At 40.3% G+C, this 21,501-nt stretch overlaps 1 protein-coding gene across 1 annotated transcript in view; it reads left to right on the forward strand.

Annotated features, from left to right (window-relative positions):
- STX18 (syntaxin 18) overlaps nt 1-21,501 on the forward strand; it is a 53,287-nt gene that overhangs the window by 16,337 nt on the left and 15,449 nt on the right. Inside the window, exons 2-5 of the mRNA XM_081207894.1 lie at nt 17,377-17,444; nt 18,478-18,593; nt 18,687-18,764; nt 19,937-20,003. Of these exons, the coding sequence (XP_081064020.1) occupies nt 17,377-17,444; nt 18,478-18,593; nt 18,687-18,764; nt 19,937-20,003 (329 nt within the window). The remainder of the gene's footprint in view (nt 1-17,376; nt 17,445-18,477; nt 18,594-18,686; nt 18,765-19,936; nt 20,004-21,501) is intronic.

Raw genomic sequence — 21,501 nt, forward strand, 5'->3', positions numbered from 1 at the left:
TTTTTTTTTGCCACTTGAGAATGCAGGGTGAGGGTCATTTGATTTAATGCTCCTCTGTATTAAAATAAACCACTGTCTATTGAAAACTCAGTGACGGAGTGTGACAGATTTCAATTCTACCTTTCCCCCTGACATACACATTGTCTGTGTGTAGGAATCAACTCCTCCTGTAGCGGGGTAGTATTTCACCAGGAGTCTAACCAGACACAGGTTTGAAATAGGCCTTTTTGTTCCTAAACATCAGTAAGGCATCCTATAAAGATAAAATGTTCTATCTTTCCAACTAGCTTTATAGAATGAAGACCCAAAGCATGCCTTGTGGGGTGTGGCTGCTATTCCATTTTATCCTTACAACAACCTTATGAATTGGATTCATCTGAGAGATGGAGTTTGGCCCAAGATCACCCAGTGAACTACATGGCCAAGCAGGGTTTGACCTGTGAGTCTCTTTTCCAAGTCCCATTTTCTGAGTATTGCACCATAGTGGTTCAGTTTTATTTGAAACTTGTTTGGATGGTGTAAGAAAAAGCAAAGTGTACTCTTTTGAATAAACAGTTCTTTTGCTTCTGTATTTTGTCAGGCTGCAGATGGTACTTCTGTATTGCCATATCTGCATAGTAAAATGGGAGTGGCATTGTAGGGTGTTTGCTCAGTTAATTATAACATCAATTAAGAGTGTATGTGGTTGCAGTAGTCCATTGTTAGATATATGACCCTCCTGCTAAAATAGAAGACATCACACGATTCTGTGTGTATGTATGTTGAATGACGTGTTCAGGGGTTTTTTAATGCAATTTTGAAAATATGCAAGATGTAGCAATTAACCTACATGTACGTATATAATACTAGAAAATGGGCAACTTATTATATTCAAAGACAGGATCTGATAGGCTCAAATTGCTTAAAACATCAGTTATTGAAGATCTACCCAGGGGAATTTAAGAAACCATTTAACAGATGAAAGTACATTTTGAAAAGTTTGACCTTACAGGCAATCATAAAATGAATGCAAACAGTGCTTCTCCCCCTGAAATGTATAGAGCCCATCTGTGTCTAATCCAGTAATTACAGACTGAGTTCAATTACCTTTTCAAACTTGGAGCAGACTGGAGACTAAGCAGTGAATGTGCATGGGGTTTTGTCTAGACCTCAGTTGACCACAGTCTAAAACAGGAATTTATATCTAATTTTATTTTATTTTGTTCAGTTTGGTAGCTCTTAAAAGATTCATTTTGCTACTTAAGTTATCAGATTTTGGAAGCCCAGTACACATGTATTGCTGTACTTGTGTGTGAATATGTCTTTTTTTAAAAAAAGGTTTGTGAGAAAAGTAGTTGGCATTTGCAGGGTAAGGATTTGGGGAGTTTAGCTCCTTTTAAAAACTGTTTGAGAGCAGCCATGCTTTTGTTTCTCAGTTCTTTGTGGTTTACTCCGGTTCTGTTTTAATAATGTGGCCTGTAATATGCATTGCATAATGAATAATATTTTGAAAGAATTATTAACAGTAATTTTCAAATGTAACCCACTATAAACAATAAAGCACCTTTACCATCTCCCCTAAGGATCATGCAGCTAGGCTGCCGGTGTGTGCTGGCTTTGTGTGGGATCCTGGGCAACATGTTAAAATGATGCTGGAGCGCATATTCTTGCCTAGCCCCATTATTTTCTTATTTTAAGTAACTGGGTTTTAGGGGCTTTCAATGGCAAAGTGAGGCAGAAATGTTTGGGTATGTACCATGTGCTCAAGTTAAAATCGTCTCTTTGCTTTCAGTTGTTTCTCTCATTTAAATCAGTAGAAGTTCTGAACAGTAGCACACAGTCCTTGTAAATAGATTGTAAACACAGCTGCAGGAACTGATTCCACTGTTTGGAGTGAAATGAAATGACTCGCTATCAATACAACAACATAGCATATTCTCTTCCTTGCATGTCAAATAATTCATCTGGCGATGAGATATTAGCATGGGTCGCACATCATGCTAAGCCAAACTATGCCTTATTGACAGCATGTGGGCTTCTGGAGAGGAAATTACCTCTAGTTTGCTACTCAGTCAGTTTTCTGCTGCGGAGCACGGAGCTCGTCTATGGTTTGGCTTAATGTGTAAACTGAACCCAGGCTTGTGGTTTATCTCTCTCTACACTAACCATAAACTTTAAACTATAGGACAAAACTTGGTTACAGCTCATGTTTAGTGCGGAGAGAGCTAAGTAATGAGCCCAATTTGGGCGACATGCTAAACCAAACCATGGCTTATAAGGTTCAGTGCGGAGCAGGAGCAAAATGACTAGGGAGGACCAAGCAGCCATTGTTTTCTCTCCCAGGGCCTGCATGCATTCATGCTAAATCATGCTTTGGTTTACAATGATGTGTGAACCAGGATATTATTTGTAAGTTGATAAATTGGGTATGCCAACAACTGTAGTCTTACACAATATTCCGTGGGTCAGACTTTATTATTAATTTTACTTATTTGTCTACTACAAAAAAGTGTCCAATCAATTCAGAAAAAGATATAGCATAATAAAACCATTCTAATAATCTATGAGGGACGCGGGTGGCGCTGTGGGTTAAACCACAGAGCCTAGGACTTGCTGATCAGAAGGTTGGCGGTTTGAATCCCCGTGACGGGGTGAGCTCCCGTTGCTCGGTCCCTGCTCCTGCCCACCTAGCAGTTTGAAAGCAAGTCAAAGTGCAAGTAGATAAATAGGTACCGCTCTGGTGGGAAGGTAAACGGCGTTTCCGTGCGCTGCTCTGGTTCACCAGAAGCGGCTTAGTCATGCTGGCCACATGACCCGGAAGCTGTATGCCGGCTCCTTCGGCCAATAAAGCGAGATGAGCGCCCCAACCCCAGAGTCGGCCACGACTGGACCTAATGGTCAGGGGTCCCTTTACCTTTATTAATAATCTATAAACAAACCCAGTAGAAGAACATTTTATGGAATTGCTACCAACCAGCTGGTTGCAATCCATCAAATGCCTGGGAGAAAAAAAGTAAGTTTTAACTTGACGCCTAAATGATGTTATTGATGGACCTCATTGGGAAGAGCATTCCATAAGTGGGTAGCCATAACTGAAAAAGTTTTCTTCCCTGTTGATACCTTTTGAAGCTTCCTCAGAGGGAGCATTCAAATAAAGATCACAAGTGAAGATGGAAGGGTCCAGGTAGGTTCATACTGGGAGAGGCACTTCGGAAAAGATTGTGCTCCCAGCCATCAATGTTAAAACCAGCACTCTGAATTGGCAACCAGTGCAGTTGTGCCAGGATTGGTGTGATATGCCAACAATTGGGTGGCCACTAGCTAAATATTCTGAACCATCTTCAAAGGCAAACAAATACACAGCACATTGCAGAGCATATATTACTGCAGCCAAGTCATTCCTGTCCATATAGGGCCACAACTGAGCCACCAGACAAAGCTGGCGCTCTGCACTCTGCGCCACTGAGGCTGCCTATGCCTCATGTGACAGCAGTGGGTCTAGGAAGACACTCGACTGCAGATCTGCTCTTTCAGAAGGAGCTTGACCGCCACCCGCCTGGTCAGAAGTTTCACTTAATCCAGTTGTATTTCCTCCCACCTATTGTTTTCAGACTTTGTAAAAGTTAGTAATTTTTCATTGAGGCTATTGTGGAATGTTGTAGGCTACATGGCATTTATTTCAAATGTATGAACTATGCCTTTCAATTTAGCACCCTTTTCAATAAAATCAAACAGCAAATTTTTTAAACTTGTTTTTTTTTTAAATGAAAGAGATATTGCCTAAGTGGGTATAATTAAGTTGTAAGAAGTGGCCCATCAACTGAAATCCTATGACGAAAAACAAGACGCTGTTTAATAAAAGGAGGTTCTTTTGCAGGAACAGTACTCTGATTTTCATTAAGTAAATGGTATTCTCAGCTACTTTATCTAAGCTCGAGATTAATTTCTATGGTTACGGGTGGATATAAATCTGTAGTATGCTTTTCAAAACTGATTGTGTTTGTTCACAACAAGATTATAGCAGCCTTCTTCTAAAATAAGTTTTTACTTTAAATCCCCCCCCCCCATTAAATGCATAGACATAGGTGGGCTGCAATTCCAGAGCCTTCATAAAAAAATAAAAAGATATATGCTGAAATAGAATTACAGAAAGTAGACATTAAAATACTAAATAGCAGTGCTTTCCCCCCTAAAAACATGTTTAGGGGTACTCTCATTTTCCTACTCATATTGAAATACTGCCCCTCAATGAGGCCAAACTTAGATTCACAAAATGTTTAGGGGTATGTGTCCCCCCAGAAAAAAGCACTGCTAAATAGGGTTCATGGTTTCAGGCAAAGGGAAAAATGAGTGCCCCTTAGTGTACACCAGGTATACAGTGGGGAGCCTGAGGTCTGGCTCCTTATCTGGCCTTTGAAACTATCCCAGGCCACATCCTGCATCAGCTCTGCTCATGTGACCCCAAACTCTGTTAATTTCTCCTTCTTGTCTGGGTATAGAATAGAGAGAGAAGTGCAAGTGTGTGTAGAAACTCTTCTAACATGCAAAGGTAAAATTTACATGCCTTGTCCTGTTCCCTTTTGCCTCTGGCCCTGCCTACCAATAATTGGTTGTGATCCCCATAAAATTGCACAGAAGCAGAGGTGAGCCTTGAACTAAAAATGGTTCCTCGCCCCTGCTGTACACTAGGACTTCTAAATATTCATTTCTATACTTCAGCTCTAGCAGATAGACATATTTAATGCTGAGTAATAAACACATAATTAATGATGATAAACAATATTTCTTCCACGAGAAAATCTGTCTACCGTGCTTTTTATTGAACAGAAGGGATTTCCCCCCCATACAATTGTATCCTATGTTCTGCATGTGCAACAGAACTTCCTACTCGTCTCCTTTTGTCTCTCCTGTGCACCCTCCTGCACTGAAAATCATCTCCAATGGGTTGGGAGAACCTCCTGAGCACTTTGGGGGAGAAAAGAGGAAGTATTGTTGTGTAAGTGAAACTTTGTTTGTTTAACATTAGGTGCAACCTAAAATTTTGCTCCCCTAAATAAAATTGCTAATGTTAAAATGTAAATTTCCCAGAAAGTTATGTATGAGCCACATTAGATTACTGTTCGTGTAAAGCATGATGGAAAGCATGTTTATACTATTGTGTGTGTGTCCGTGTGCACTCATGTATTTTCCATATAGAGATCATGTCACTTTTTGTTCCCTCATTCCACGCAGAGAAAGAATTTCTGAAGCATGGCTTATTTATAAAATAATAGTCAGGAAACATGTTTTTGAGATTCTGAATAACATCAGTATAACTTGTAAGTAGAGGATATACAGAAGGAAATCTTGGTAATGGAAATTGCAAATAAGGAATTAAAACACTTTTAAAAGCAATGATATGTGAATGAGAATCTCTGTATGGGGCTACTGGTTACAGCCAACTCATTCTCAGAATATGGAATCTTTTGTAGCCAAAGCATCACAAATCACACACATAAGAGAGGCATCAGTAGGCTTGAAGGAGTCCCAAAGAATGCTAACTAACTAAATACAGTGGTACCCCGCAAGACGAACGCCTCGCGAGACGAAAAACTCGCAAAACGAAAGGTTTTTTCGTTTTCGAGTTGCCTCACAAGACGAATTTCCCTATGGGCTTGCTTCGCAAAACGAAGCTTGCCCTGCAAGCTCCGGGGACAGCGGGTCTTCCTGCTGTCCCCGGACCTCTTTTGAAGCAAGGGGCGGCGAGGAGAAGCGATCTTCTCCCCACAGCCCCAGGTCCGGGGACAGCGGGAAGCGCTTCCCGCTGTCCCCGGACCTCTTTTGAAGCAAGGGGCGGTGGGGAGAAGCCTGCCCCCGCCGCCCGGCTTCGGAACGATGCTCCGAAGCCGGGCGGCGGGGCGGGGAAGTCTTTGCTCCCCCCTGCCTGCCTGTCCCGGAGGGCTTTTGAAGGCAGGCAGGGGGGAGCAAAGACTTTTGCCCCCCGCCCGCCTTCAGAAGAGGTCCAGGACCTCTTCTGAAGGCTGGCGGGGGGCGAAAGTCTTTGCTCCCCCCTGCCTGCCTGTCCCGGAGGGCTTTTGAAGGCAGGCGGGGGGGAGCAAAGACTTTCGCCCCCCGCCCGCCTTCAGAAGAGCTCCAGGACCTCTTCTGAAGGCTGGCGGGGGGCAAAAGTCTTTGTCCCCCCTGCCTGCCTTCCCAGGGGCTTTTAAATCGCCCCGGACAGCGGAGAAGTCCTCCGCTGTCCCGGGGCGATTTTAAAATGCCGCCCGCCAGCATTTTAAGATCGCCCGGACAGCGGAGAAGTCCTCCGCTGTCCCGGGGTTTTTTAAAATGCTGGGGGTGGGAAGAAAAGCCCTTGTCCCCCCCCCCCCAGCCTTCAGAAGAGGTCCGGGGACAGACTGTCCCCGGACCTGGTCTGAAGGCGGTTTCCCTAGGAATGCATTAATTGATTTTCAATGCATTCCTATGGGAAACCGTGCATCGCAAGACGAAAAACTCGCAAGACGAAGAGACTTGCGGAACGAATTAATTTCGTCTTGCGAGGCACCACTGTAAACTGAAAAAACCCTTTTGGGGCTAGGTGGGTGGAATGCTGACTGACTGTTGGCAAAGACAACAGAAAACCTGGAAGAGAGGAAGTGGAAGGGAGTATCCTGTAGGAGGGCATTGCTAGCTGGTTGGAACCCTGATCAGGAGCATGCAAGAAAACAGTCTTTTGTTGCAGGTCCTGTTTGTCTCTGCACAGTGTGTGTGTGTGAGAGAGAGTGAGTGTGTGTGTGTGTGTGTGTGAGAGAGAGAGAGAGAGAGAGAGAGATTGTATATATTACACAGCTGCTCGTTTCCCTATAGCTTGTTATGTACGGTTTACAGTGACTTCAACCGGAAAATATGTGCACCTCAGTTTTGATACTTTGAATAAATTTTGAATCTGAAATTATATACTGTGCTACATAGATACAATTCAGTGTGCATTTCAGAATTGGGCCTCTATTATGTACATCAGTTACAGATTTTTAAATTAATGAATAATAATGAGTAGGATTGGGCTCCAACCTGTACAGCCAATCCTACACAACTTTTAGAAGACATCTGAAGGCAGCCCTGTATCAGGAAGTTTTTAACGTTTGATGTTTTACTATGTTTTTATATAGTACTGTACTGTACTGTAAGCCGCCCAATCCTTTGAATAAGGATTCCTTAAATCAGAGCATAACATAGTTTTTATAAAACCTGATTTTTGTAAAGAGTAGATTAATGGGAAATGTTTGAAGATGAACTGACTAATATTCAGTATAATGTCCTACCTTATTACAGTTGGCCCCTGTCTTAATGATGCTTCCATGTCTGCAGTAGTTAATTGTAAAAAGATGGGGACTCTTGAGTTGAGTGAGGTCTATTAGTTGCTCTCTTTTTGTTTACTTGATATAAAGAAAAGAAGAAATAAATTTATAATTTATTCAGAACAAAATGGAACAGTTGAAGAAAAAACATCCTGTGTAAAAGTGCAAATAAAGTTTAATGCTGAGAATTGTTGTAAGTGGAGTGTGTTTAATTCACAGTAATAAAGGCCAATTTCGGCAAACATATTTTGACCAATTTGCTTTTGTTTCCCAGCTGAAACGTTCCTCAAAACTTGTGGCTTTTGTGTTGCACTTAAAGAGGTTTTAGATAGTTGTGTGAAAATATAAATATTGAAGTTCTGATTGGAGTTAGGCAATAAGACAAGAAGAAAATATTGGAAAATCCTATTAAAGTCAGATGTTGGATCCCATGATGAAACAAAAAATATGAACATCAGAAGATTTGTGTGTTTTGCAGACTTGAATGAGGCAGCTTCAATTTGTTAGTTCAACAGATAAGACTGAAGTCTTGTCGGGTCCTTATTTTTCAGTTCAGTGACAAAAAGTCCTTTCAGTGTTTATGCATACATAACAGTTGTGTGAATAATGAGCTCACTGACCGTGCAATCTTATGCATGTTTAATCAAAAGTAAGACTTACTCTCAAGCATGTGGGTGCATAAATTATTGTAGACTTACAACACAATCTTAACCATGTCGCCTACTCAGAAGTAAGTCCTGTTGAATTCAGTAGGACTTACCGCTCGGTAAGTGGAGTTGAGATTGCAGCCTTATTCTTGTAAGTGATACTAAAACTGTATTCAGTTGTTTGAAACTTTCTGCTAGTTCTTAAAACACGCCGTTGTGTTCCTTTTTGCAGTAATTAACCTTCCCTTTTAATATATAACATTTCAGTGTGTTGAAATTCATAGAATTATAAGTATTCACATGTATGAACTTACAAAGGCAAGAAAATTACTGGTCTGTCTTTTTTGGATAAGGACTCGGAACAATCGACGAAGCACTTTTTGCAGGTTCTTATTTCAATGTGTTTTATTTAGAATCCAAGCTCAGTCGATCTGTAGAACTTCAAAGTCTTAATTATAAAGTTTCATTTGGTGATCTTGTGGCACAAGCAAAAGTCACTGGTGCCTCCTTCCGTCATCTGCTGCTCCCCATAGGTCCCAAAGACCCCCTTGATCAACTTTGTGCTCAATATTATACAATAACTCTTTAACATATAGCCAAGGTTGTTCTCGCATTTGGGAGTGGTACGTGTGTGTGTCTGTGAGACCATTTGTTTTCTTAATTTTAAGTAATACTAAATTTAAGAGATGCAACTGCATTAGGATGCTCAGTTTCAAAAATATTTGAGTTACTCAAAATATTCTACTTTCCTTTTAATAATGTTGCAGCGATACAGAAAAGCAGCTTTCATATTCCTGGAAGGAGCATTATTTAAATACTTCCTGCTATGAGTCCTTTTGTTTGTTTGTTTGTTTGTTAAAGGAAGCTGTACTCAAAGATGAAATAAACCAATTTCAGAAAATGTTTTTCAAAAGCTGTAAACTCAAAATAGTGAACAGAAGGTTTATGATTTATTCCTCACAGTTAGGATTGCATAGTCGCTCTTGTTTGAAGGGGTGTCCTGATTCAAGAATATTTTGATCCTTTAGAATAGGAATCTCACGTATTTCTAAATTTCTGTATACTAAAAGAGCTCCTCCCAAATGCTTTTGTTTTGGAAATTTGATTTTGTTTGACATCAGGTAATAGCAGGAGATTATGAAGAGATATGATGTGCAAGTAGACTAAGAAGAAATGCATTATTTAAAAAGAACACAAAAGAGCACATATTTACGTAAAATTTGCATGTGCTACTTTATACATGTAGATTTAAATTTATAAAGAATTGCTATAATTATAAGGGTAAAGGATAAATTTGGGGCCAGGTAACCTGTTGTGTGCCTCCTCTATGTCTGCTGATGGGCCCCTGCTCGTCTTTATCTTCAAACCTGACTTTGGCTGGGCAGCCTTTCAAAAAATAAAGGATTCCTGGAGTCTTGTCCTCTGACACGCCTTCAAGTAGAGGACTGTTCTGTGTTAAGTAGGGTATGTGGCCACCCTATGTTCAATTGTGCAGACATGCATGTGAAGAAAGTGTAAACTCTTCCCTTTTCCAGGGTTGTAGCAATTCACTTCAGTAGTGCCACTTGAGGTGGGGGTTTTGGGGGTTTTTCTGGAGCCAGAGAGTAGTTGTACACAAGGATGAGCAATTCAGTTTTTAAACAACAATTATGAGCGCCTCGTTAAGGAATGGGAAATGTCTCCTTTTATAATGCTGTACTTTCTCATTACAATCTGCCCAGTGAAGTAATCGAAATACCATAAAGTAAACTCTTCAATGCCTTATGCACTTCCATTTTTGAAACAGGTTATCACTGCAGAGTAACGTAAATGCTCCTGTATTGTTTGTTTGTTCTTAATGCAGTCAACAAAAAGATTGCACATTTTATTCTAATTGATTTTGTATTATTATGCAATCCGTTGATTTTTCAGGTACTGCTCTGCCTCTGCAGTGGGTAAATCACATGAACTTTTTTGTTTAGTTTTGTTACCGGCAGCTCAGTTTTTTTAAACAACATTTTTAGCGTCTGCACATTACATCTCTTTCAACATTTGCAGATACAAAAATATGCAAGCAGTCATTTTTGGGTTTATTCTTTCATTACTTTGAATAACTGGATATGAGTAAGGAAGGAATGTGGAACCCTCAAGTCTGAATTTTGGTGCATCTTCAGACCCTTCTATTTAGGATTTGCTGTCGTGCTTCCTTGCCCTTTTAATTTTGGGTGCATTTTTAAAGAGCTGTTGTCATTTAAATGTTGCTATTCAAATAACTTTTAGTAGAACAAAAGTAATGGAATAAAATGTGCACGCTATGCCTGTTAATAAAAGTAATTATAGGTCCCAAATTGCCTTGTACTTGTAGACTAGTTTTTGTTCCCCATTTGTTGATGTAAACCAGGAACTGAGCAAGGTAACCATTTTCATGAGATTAGAGGCAGCCAGGCTGACTGTCTCTTGGCTTTTTGCTCCCCCCACTTAAATGCATGCCCACCCCTATCTTCTGTTTAGATATCGCTTGCTTTTTGGAGTTTCACATTACTGCAGCAATTGATCTGAGTGACCTAGCTTAAGAACTTTAACATTGCAGTTGCAACTTAAACCAAATGTATACCCTCAAGAGGCAAATCATCTGAAAAACTGGTCAGTTGTGATTATGACCTACTATACTTTCTCCCCGCAAACCTGAATAGGATAGCACTGGAAATCATCAGTTGCTTAAACAGGCGGGTGACATAAATCTAATTTCTGCTTATACAAATGCAGCACTTTTGCAGTTTTAGAATAAGCATTTGAACCAGCTGTGCCAACTTTTCACAGTTGCTGTTCCTGAAAGTTTAAACTTTGTGTTTTATTCTATTTCACTTAACCATCAGACCCTGAGTTTTAAACTTAGAAATTAGGGTCATGAATTTGGAAATTAGATGCTAATTGTGCATCAAAGCTTTGACCTGTAATTCTCAAATATCTTCAATGTAAAAATCGTTACTGTTGCGGAGACCTTTATCCTATTAAAAATCAGATAAACATACCTAGACCGTACCAGGAATAGATGAATATTTAAATTATTCTTTTCATTATAAAGACATGAGCTTTACCTTCAAAATGTGCAATACTTTGTATACTTTTGCAGAGTAAATCTAGGTGATCTCAGTGGGACTCTGTAGTTTCAAGTAAACATGCATGGAATTAGACTAAGAAGCCTATAATATTGGGTCCGTGACTTGTCAAAAATATATTTTTCATAATTCAGTTGTTTAGGCTCTTACGTAATGCAGTTGGTGGACTTGTGCTTATTCTGCAGTGCTCTTTTTGTGAAAGGATTGCTCAAGTTTGAAAAATATTAATCGAACTTTGTTGTTGTTGTTGTTGTTTGGATTTGATATCCCGCCTTTCACTGTATTTCTGAACTACACATAATGATAGAATATATAATATGGATAGAACATCTCTAACAAAAATAAGAATTTACAAAAACAAATGAATCTTCAGCTTCTCGATTTTGATTCCTTAGTATTTTTAACGTCTCACATTTAGGTTTTGACTATTTCGGTTTTTAAATACAGATTTGTTAATCTACTACTCAACAAGTAACATACAACCACCGCATCATTTTATCATTTGCATGAGATTAGAAGAAAATGGCTACACCACCTTGAGTTTTAACAAAGCCTGAATTGTAATAAGTAACACCAGTAATTTTAAAGGCATAATGACCTCTTTAATGTAATACACCTTTTATGTAATGACACCACTTTACACAAAAATAAACTGGCTTTATTCTAAGATTTAGAAGCTGCTTTCTGACACCATAGATGTGACCCCTCATTTTTCATGCAGTTAACATTTTCTATCTGCAATTTAAAAACATTGAACATTTAAAATCCAAATTATGCAACAATTTCCCCAACCCATATGCTCTGTGGTCATACACAATATGCAATATCTTCTTGTTGTTTTTTTGTGCCTGCATATAATTCTGTTTTTTTTAATTAAAAACAACAACACAACTCCAAGATCCTTGATTTTGATATTGATGTCTGAATGAAGAACCACTAAGTCCCATTTTTAAATGTTGTCTTCCTTTCAGTAATGAATTATTTTTATTACTATTACTATTACTATTATATTTATATCCTGCCTTTTCCCCAGACCATGACTTGAAAGCAGCTTATACAAATTAAAACAACACAGATAAAATACAGAAGGCTTAAAACATATAAAATATAGGAATTAAAAAGTAATTAAACTGGAGTAGAATTAAAACAATATAAAAAACAGTTACAGTGGTACCTCAGGTTACATACGCTTCAGGTTACATACGCTTCAGGTTACAGACTCCGCTAACCCAGAAATAGTACCTCGAGTTAAGATCTTGGCTTCAGGATGAGAACAGAAATCGTGCTCCAGCGGCGCAGCGGCAGCGGGAGGCCCCTTTAGCTAAAGTGGTGCTTCAGGTTAAGAACAGTTTCAGGTTAAGTACGGACCTCCAGAAGTACTTAACCTGAGGTACCACTTTATATTAAAATACAGATAGCAAAAAGCAGCACAGCACTATTCAAAAGCGCTTTCCATAAAAAAATGGTCCTGCAATGCCTGCTGCAATAAAGCAGTCTTTTCTTGCTGGCAGAATAGCAACAAGGAGTGAGCCAGTCTAGCTTATTTAGGGAGCAGCCACCAAGAAGGCCCTCTTGAGAAATGTATCTTAGTGGTAATTCTTTTGTGAATGAATTTTGAAAAGCAATTGCAATTGAGATTTGTCAGGTGAGGATTCAGCACTTTGACATGAAGGGTTGTGCAGAGGATCATGAAGGTATCCTTTTTATTTATTTGTTACACTTATCCCCTGCCTTTCCATACAAAAGGTTTTTCTTCTGAAAACCAACCCTGTATTTCCATGTTCCATCTTATTGGCAATTTCCCTTCTTGGGCAAGATAGTTGAACAAGTGTACATCACTTATTTGGGAACACAACTGGATATGAGCACAGTTTTATAAACGCCTACCAACCTGGCATGTGGTCTGTTAATAGCATTGGGTAGGCCTTGATTAACAGTTGCTGCCTGTTGATTTATCAAGATTTTCCACCCCATAGACCCTCTTAGATCTTTGATGCCTTTGGTAGTGTTGATCATGAGATGTTGTTGGAGACACAACTGCGGAACCTGGCAGGAATTCAAAACATGCCTGGTTTTGATTATAGCCTGGAGGTCTGATTTGTTATCATCCCTTTCGGACTCAACCTGCCCTGTCCTGCCTCCTGCCCAGTGTCACATATTGAATTACTGGGTAAGGTTACATATAATCTAATGTCATCAATATGCTGATGATACCCTGCTCATTATTGTAGTTTATCTGAGCCAAGCTCTGCAGTCTTCCAGGTTTAAGCCACAGCTGGATATTTCATTATGAGTGTTAAAGAAGTGCTTGCTTGATTCAGTGTAATAGAACAATATCCCATCCTTTCTTCAGTGCGGGGGTGAGTATAATTAGCCTTGGACAGGTGAGAATAGCCATCCACCTGCAGCTTTACACATAATTTAAGTTTGTGGTTTTTTGTTTTTTTTTGGTATGACATGCTTCGTTAAGGGCTTCCCATGTTCACTTAAACTCCAAAATGTAGAGAAATTTGTGGGCCCTTAATAGGCGTACTTGGGCAATGTGGATCTTCTGTGATTCATTCCAGCTTCACCACTTATTTATTTATTTATTTAATTTATGGAGTGTTTCCAATAAAACCTCTTGAAGCAATGTAACAATACAAGCATCAGCAAATAAAAAACCGTTTCAGTTTCAGTGCAGATGCAAACTGGGAAATCTCCACTTAAAAGGCTTGTAGGAAAACGAAGGTCTTCAGTAGCTCCTGAAAATAAAATATAGAGATGGCTGCCAGAGGCACAATGTCACATGAACCTGCGTCTACTAAATACATGAGTCCATATAACTGAATCATTCAGTCCATGTTCCAAGCACCTAACTGGTGCTTGTAAAACTGCAAGGTGTGCATACATCCTGGTTTTAATATAGAAAGCATTGAAAGTAGTAGGTCCAGTTTGCCTAAGAGACCCCCTCTTCTTCCATATTTTATTATTTAAATTATGTTTGTGCTGTTTGTTGTGATCCATGGGGATGCCCAATATTGTGGTGGCCCAAACAAGGGGATGTTGGTAGTTCCTGGTTGCCCAAGCAAGACAGCGAGGAAAAAGAAGGCTAGGTAAAGGCAGGACCTAGGAGGGAAATAAAGGTGGGGGTTCAGGACCATGGATAGGGCTCTTGCAGTGGAGACGAAACATTCAAGTTGTCTTAGTGAGCAACTGGCTGAGTTTTGCAGCAGGCCTAGGTAGTCATTGACTAAACGCTCCATACCCTGAAGTGCCACCTCCCGTCAGTTAAAGGACCTTGTTCTTTCTTCTGTAGCCATCGGTTTCTTCAAGGTAGTGGGGTTTCCAGCTATGGAAATCTCCATCTCATCCTCACAGTTGCAATTCTGGAGGACTAACTCCAAGGAGGTCTGTTCTAGGATCATTAGGGCGCTCACCCTAAACATAATTCATTAAAAGTAAGCCCTTTTTATTGCAGCGGAACAAGCTTCCCCAAGAAAGGTGCACCTGTAAGAATACTTGCAAGCAGTGCTTTCCCCCCTAGAAAAATAGGTGCCCTTCCTCACCATGGAGATGTTACAGTAGATGCCACATTTTTTAACAACAAAAAGAGGTGCCGGTACTGCGTACCCTTCAGTACCCCCTAAAAAACCCCACTGCTTGCAAGAAAGTAAGTCCTATATCCCTTTCTCAACCCCCCTGGGAAAGGAATATAGGTCAAGAGATAAACATCTATGAATGGAGATGGACCTGGACAAAAATCCAACCATCCTAAACCAATGCCAGCAGACCTAAGAGAAAATATTGTAAAGATCTGATTTCAGTGGTACCTTATCTCTCACATACTAAGGGGATGCTTATTCTGGGATTTGCTGAACATCAGGCTGTTATGGAGCCTAACTGCTAGCTCAGTTAATGAAATGATAGGATACTCCTTACTATCAGAAAGAAAAGGCATGATTTGGATTATTTACAGGATCAGATAGCAGCAGTTGATATGAAAATAACTGTAAAAATATGCATAGAAAAGTGAAAGAAAAATAATCCCCCATTGGAATGGAGCATTATAACTGATTAAATTAACATTTAAGGAAGACCAGATTTGAGAACTTGAGCAAACATTTGGAACACTGGTCACTATTAATTACTTTTTCAAATGACAATATACAACCCTGCCATACTTTCCCACTGCTGTAAAAAGCGTTTTCTCTTTACTTTGGTTTGCTGATAATTTGTGGTTACTTTATATTTATTATATCTATCATTTATTGATGTTAATTTCCTGTTGTTTTCTGTTTATGCCTATGCTAATCTACATTGTTATGTTGATTTATTTATTTTGAAAAAGTAATTATTTAATTAAAAAAATTTAAGAAGGCAAAACCTGTTTAATGGATTTTGAGCAAACCTGTCTAGGGTGTGTCTTTGAGTGAGTTGTGGATTCTAGGAGCAAGTGTTAAACTGCCCACCATCAAAATATTTTGGCAAGACATGCAGCTCATTGAAAGTATTGTTCCTTGTATCTTCCTGTTGTATTTAAGTCTGCTTTAATTAAAAATTATATATCCCTTTGAATAATAGAGAAAACTCCAAAGTCAAACGAGTATGCCTGTACCCCAGTTACTGAAGGCTTCAGATAAAAATGCTTTGCTTGTCTCCTGTCACTGTTAACAGAAGACAGAAGTTTTAACTGCCTTATCAAAAAAGATAAAGTATTTGTTCTGTTACTTTTAACATGATATGATTGGGTTCTTTCATCTCTGCCTCAAAGAAAAAGTGATGCTTGCAGGCCTACAGATACAGCATCTTCAAACTACAAACTAAGCAAAAGTCGCAGAGAGATGAACATAGTATCTCAAGACATCAGCATGCTAGCACAATGCTGAAATCTTTGTTGCCATCTAGCGGATATCCCTGTTGTGTGCAGGAGGTTGTGTATTTCTGCTAAATCTATAAAAGCTTTCCTTCTGGCAAAGAGTATCTTTGGTGCCATTCCATTAAAGACTGCTTCCTGGCTCTCAGAAGGAAGCAGTCCTAATCATTACTCAGATTTCGTTATTTTAAGATGTGCAACTACTCATTCTACATGCCTATTTTATAGTTGTGTTTTTCATCTTTTAATTTTCATCTATTGTTATAATGGTTCTCTCCGTTTTATATGCATCCTGAAATGAAATAATAATAAACAGCATTACAAAAAATGAAAGGGGAGGCAGCCCTATTTAACCAGCTGAGAGATATCACTTCTAGGGGTGCCACACTCTTTCTGCTGTCTTCTGCTTTAGCACAAAAGACTTTAGCTAAAGGTAAAGGGACCCCTGACCATTAGGTCCAGTCACGGACGACTCTGGGGTTGCAGCGCTCATCTCGCTTTATTGGCCGAGGGACCCGGCATACAGCTTCCGGGTCATGTGGCTAGCATGACTAAGCCGCTTCTGGCGAACCAGAGCAGCACACGGAAACGCCGTTTACCTTCCCGCCGGAGCGGTACCTACTTATCTACTTGCACTTTGACATGCTTTTGAACTGCTAGGTTGGCAGGAGCAGGGACCGAGCAACAGGAGCTCACCCCATTGTGGGGATTCGAAGGGAATTTAGCTAGACGACACCTATTTTTGTTGCCTTTTCAACCCCTGCTCTCTCCCAACAACCTTTTTTAAGCTCAGAGGCATATTCTATTTGGATTTATCAGACCGAAAGATCGATCACCCCATTCTGAACTGAGGCTGACTTGGAATTCGGTGGCTGCTTTAGTCAGGGCCACATCATACCTGCCTGTTTCTACTGGTCTTGCTTGATCTGGGAGCAGTGGTTATTTCCTGTCGCTTCTCCGCCACAGTCCTTATTTTCCAGCACAGTGCCTAAGATTTTCCTGAGTCCTGTGGAAGTGTCATGGAGGTCGTGGTCTGACCCTGAGGAGGAGTAGGAAGATCTTGGGGATTTGATTTTGAGCATGCTGGGGAGGATGGGGCATGCCACTTGTTGGTTCAACATCTTAGCTCGTGCCTAGCTATGCCTTTGCCCTCTCATGTGACAGCTGATTCTTGCAACCTGTGACTTGCCTTATGTACTGTTCTAATCTGGAAAATAAACACCTTTAGCAAAACTGGAGTTCCAGTTCCTCGTGGGTCTGGCAGTGGTTGACAGAAGGTAGTCCTAAGTTGGTCTTCCTTGCTGGAATTAGTTCATCAGTGCAATTTGAGTGCTCTTTGTAAATAGCCCTCACCTTGCATTTGACGTCCAAGTATCATACCTTGGGCACATAAAATGCTTTTCTTTTCCCTTTCATTTTTAAATCCAATATTTACATTTCGCTTTTTTTATTTTATTCAGGTCAATAACATTGGGAAACTGAAAGATTTTCTTCTGCAGCACAGGAAAGATTATATTAATGCCTACAGGTAAGTATTGCAATAGGAACAGTGGGTGGGTTGGTGGTGAAGAAGGGAAACATTCATGGACTGACGCACTCTCCCTTTGTGGAAAGCTCTTGTGCTAAATTTCCACTCTGATTTCTGAACCTGTGCTCATAGTCAAAGAATGTTAAATTGGTTTCCCTCTGAACAGGAAGAATAAAAGGTTGTGGTAAAAAAGAAAGTTGTGTTTGTTTAATGAAAAGAAGTTTTCGAACCTTGTCTGTTGTGATGGATTGAGATGGCTGTGGATGCATGGATTCCAGTACATACCCACAGCCTATGCACTAGGAAGTTGCTGCCGCCAGCTCCAGCCAAAAGACCACAGTCACTTTAGGGATGAAGCCTGCACATGGAATCTGGGGGAGAACCAAGCGAGCTGCCGCCACCTCGCATCACTGCCGAGGAAGTCTGTGGCCTGCTTCCCTTTTCGGCTTCGTGCCACAGCCTGTAGTGTAGAGGTGCTGCCTTGCTCATGAGGGAAAGTTCTTTGAACTTGAAAGTCACTTCAGTCAAAAACCAGTGTTCATTATGAAAAAAAAACTTGTGGTCCGGGTAAGATAGTAAAAGAGGAATAAGAAATGGAATGTTGAAGGAAAATCAAAAGATTATTTCACATTTGAATATCTAAGTGCAGATGTGCCCAAGCAGAGATGAAAGACAACTGCTTGAAGTGTGGAAGAAAAAGCTGATGGTTTCCATAGTGGAAGGGAAAATATCTTTTGAAAACACACACACACATATATATATGTACCCTGTTTTTTCACTGACAGGGGTTCAAGGCAGCTTATGGATAAAAATAAGAAATAATCTCTCTTTAATTCTTTTTAGTCATGGGTTAGAATGGTTAAACCACATCACCAGGTGGCAGTGTTCATCTTTTGGATTTGATAGTGGTATTTATTTTATGAGAAGAGGTAACTAGTGTGGGAGCAGTACCCTGACACTAGTTGCAGTGGACTTAAGGAAACAGAAGCGGAGTGTGCTAAAATAAAATTAACAGTGCTGACTGTTTCCCCAGCCATGTCATGTCTGAGTATGTGCGGATGACAGACACCGAGCGAGACCAGATTGACCAGGATGCCCAGATCTTTATGAGAACATGTGCTGATGCAATTCAGCAGCTCAGAACAGAAGGTAAATTGATTAAAATAATGTGTGAGTTGTGCCAGATGTTTAAAGCGTTTATCTGCGAAGCGTAATGCTTTTGTGTTTGTTTTTTGTTTTTAGCACACAAGGACATCCATTCCCCACAAGTGAAGCAGCACAGAGAAGCTGTCCTAGATTTCATTGGAGACTATTTAAAAAGTATATATTTTTCTTCAAATTGTGGTATTTTTTATTGTGTCTAGCCATAATTATTTTCTTTAAGCTTAGACCAAAATGCTGTGCATCGCTGTAGCCTTTTCATAAGTGCTTCCCTGTTTCCATTGCTGGAACTGCTAGACAGCCAGAGTTGCAGGGTCACAATAAGGCAGTGGTGTAGGGAGGAAAGTTATAGATATGTTATGTCCCAAGTAACATTTGTGGGCAACTAGAACCTTGAATTTCAATGCACACAAGTCAACTGGCTTTAAAAAAGCAAAGCAGATTTCAAACTGACTTTGGAAGGAAAGCTAACAGGAGAAGAGTTTAAGTTAACTCGTTAGGGTATCCCTAACAAGTCCACTAAAATTAACAAGCCCATCAAAAATACTACAGAATTGTTGGGGAGTTGCAAGCAGTAGATACTTAAAGAGGGAGAAAAATACTTTTTTGTGCTAACACTAGAAGCCTTAAAGTCAGAATAGGTTTGAAGTAAGAATATTGAACCCTTAAACCTGGTGGAGCATTATCACTGGTATGGATCACCCTGGAGGTTGGGACAGCACTCTTTTGCTAGATTAGAGTGGTTCATGACATCCTGAAGTGTAGTTAATACTAAATACTGTAGGTCAGTAGTGGTAAACTACAGCCCCTCATAGTTTTGAACCCCTGCTGTGGGATGCAGGTTAGACTGAAGCTTAATGTAGCTTTCAACTACCCTGCAGTGTTATCTATTCCTTTTGTTAGGAAACAACAAGGGGGGCACATAATATAAATTTTATAAAGTTATGAACAATGTGAAGTGAACTTTATTCTGTGCGGACTACTTTTCTCTTAATAAAAAATTATAATTCATGCCTATTCAATCAAATTGATTGGTAGTAAAGTTCAGAACACACAACTTCGATAAAATCCATTTATTAGGTATAGCGAGAACATGTCTACCAATGACTATTAGCTCTAAGAACTTAAAAATTGATCCTCTATGTTCAGAAGTGCTATATCAAAGAGGTAGCATATACTACAGAGGTGGTATATTGTCAGTCAGACATCCATCATATTCACCCTGTGAGTTTTACAGGTACATCTGGGTGGTCCCTGATCTAGCAAGACATTTTTTATGTTAATGTATACCATTTTCCTCTTGTTTACATGGCATCTTCATAACTATAAAGGAGTGTGTAAGCTGTATTCAGAACAAAGGGCTATCCGGGTCAAGCGAGTAGTTGATAAGAAAAGATTGTAAGTAATATTCCTTTAAATCTGTGCTTTTGATTTTCTTTGGAACTCTCATTAAATTTGTGAGCAGGTGAAATGTCTCCGTAGTAAATAGGTATGTTCTTCATTCACATGCCTCAGAAAGCCAAACTGCACCTTACAAGGGATGCACAAAAGTGCAGGATCCCAAAGAGGAAGGTCTCCTGCTTTGCTCCTCCCCAGTCCTTTTTATTTCTTCACTGCTTTGGTTTGGTTTAGTATGTCATCAGAATCTGAGCTTGTGTATAAGCTCTCTCCTCACTAGCCACAAATGATAGCCAAGAACAAAACCTTGGCTGCTGCTGAAGGAAAGAGCTTAACCACCCTAAGACATGGGTAGGCAAACTAAAGCCCGGGGGCTGGATCCGGCCCAGTTGCCTTCTGGATCTGGCCTGAGGACCATCTGGTGTGGATCTGATTGTTTGGGCTGTGCCAGTGCACACGTCCGGCAGCGCCTCCTCCCTCCCTCCTCCTGGCTTCTCCCCGCCCTGCCTAGAGGAGGAAGGGGGCTGGGGTTTGTTGGTGACAACAGCAGCAGCGCTAGCGCTCGAGCGGCCGCCATTGTAAGCAGGCTCAATTTGGGCTTTGTTGCTGCCAGCCCCTCTCCAGAGCCCTTTTGTGCACCGCTCATCGTCCCACCACCGCCAGCCCCTGCCGCTCGCAAGACACAGGTAAGCAGCCACTGGGGCTCATCCAGTGCTGTGGAGAAGGGAGGGGAGAGTTGGGGTGGTGGCTTACCTGAGTAGAATATGGTCCTAACAAGCCATCCATAGCTTCACTTACTGCAGCTTGCACAAGAAGGTGTTCTCCCTCCTCCATCTCTCTTTCTCACACCCGCATACTTTTTCTCCAGTTTTGAGTGTGACACAAACATTGAATTCCTTTTTACTTTCTTGTAGAGTTGGCTTACAACAACCTTCCAAGGGTTTCGTTTGTTTGCTTCTCTCCATTTTTATCTTGCCTTTGTCATTCTGTAAGGCTCTCAGGGTAACGTAGTTTCATTAAACTCTTCTAAAGGTTTGCCGTGTTAATTCAGCAGCAAAGTGAAGTATTAATGTGGGGAAATGCATTTGCCTGGATGCTTAGCTGTTCTTGCCTCATGTCATTGAAGCCACTGCTGTTAGAAGAACCATGTTTCTCTTCCTTACTGAGACTAGTCGCTTTAAAGTGTATGTTTGCAGGAGTTTTAGGGGAAATGATTCTGAGGGCCACAACCTCTCCAACCTGGAAGTATTTCCTAATAGAGCAACCATCAAATCTGGGTATATTAGTAGGAAGCGAAAACTTCTGGATATTTAGATTCCACCCACACACTCATGGACTTAATCTGGAGGGCAACACTTAATTTCTCTCTTGTTATTTTTTTATTTTATAAAGCCTTTTGTACATGCCACACATCTTAAAATTATTCTGAGTATTCATAACACAAAGGTGGAGATGTTTAACAAAGCAGTGTTAAATCTCTCCATTCCAACGTTTATTT

This window comes from Podarcis bocagei, assembly GCF_964188305.1.
Source record: "Podarcis bocagei genome assembly, chromosome: 9".
Taxonomy (NCBI): Eukaryota; Metazoa; Chordata; class Lepidosauria; order Squamata; family Lacertidae; genus Podarcis; species Podarcis bocagei.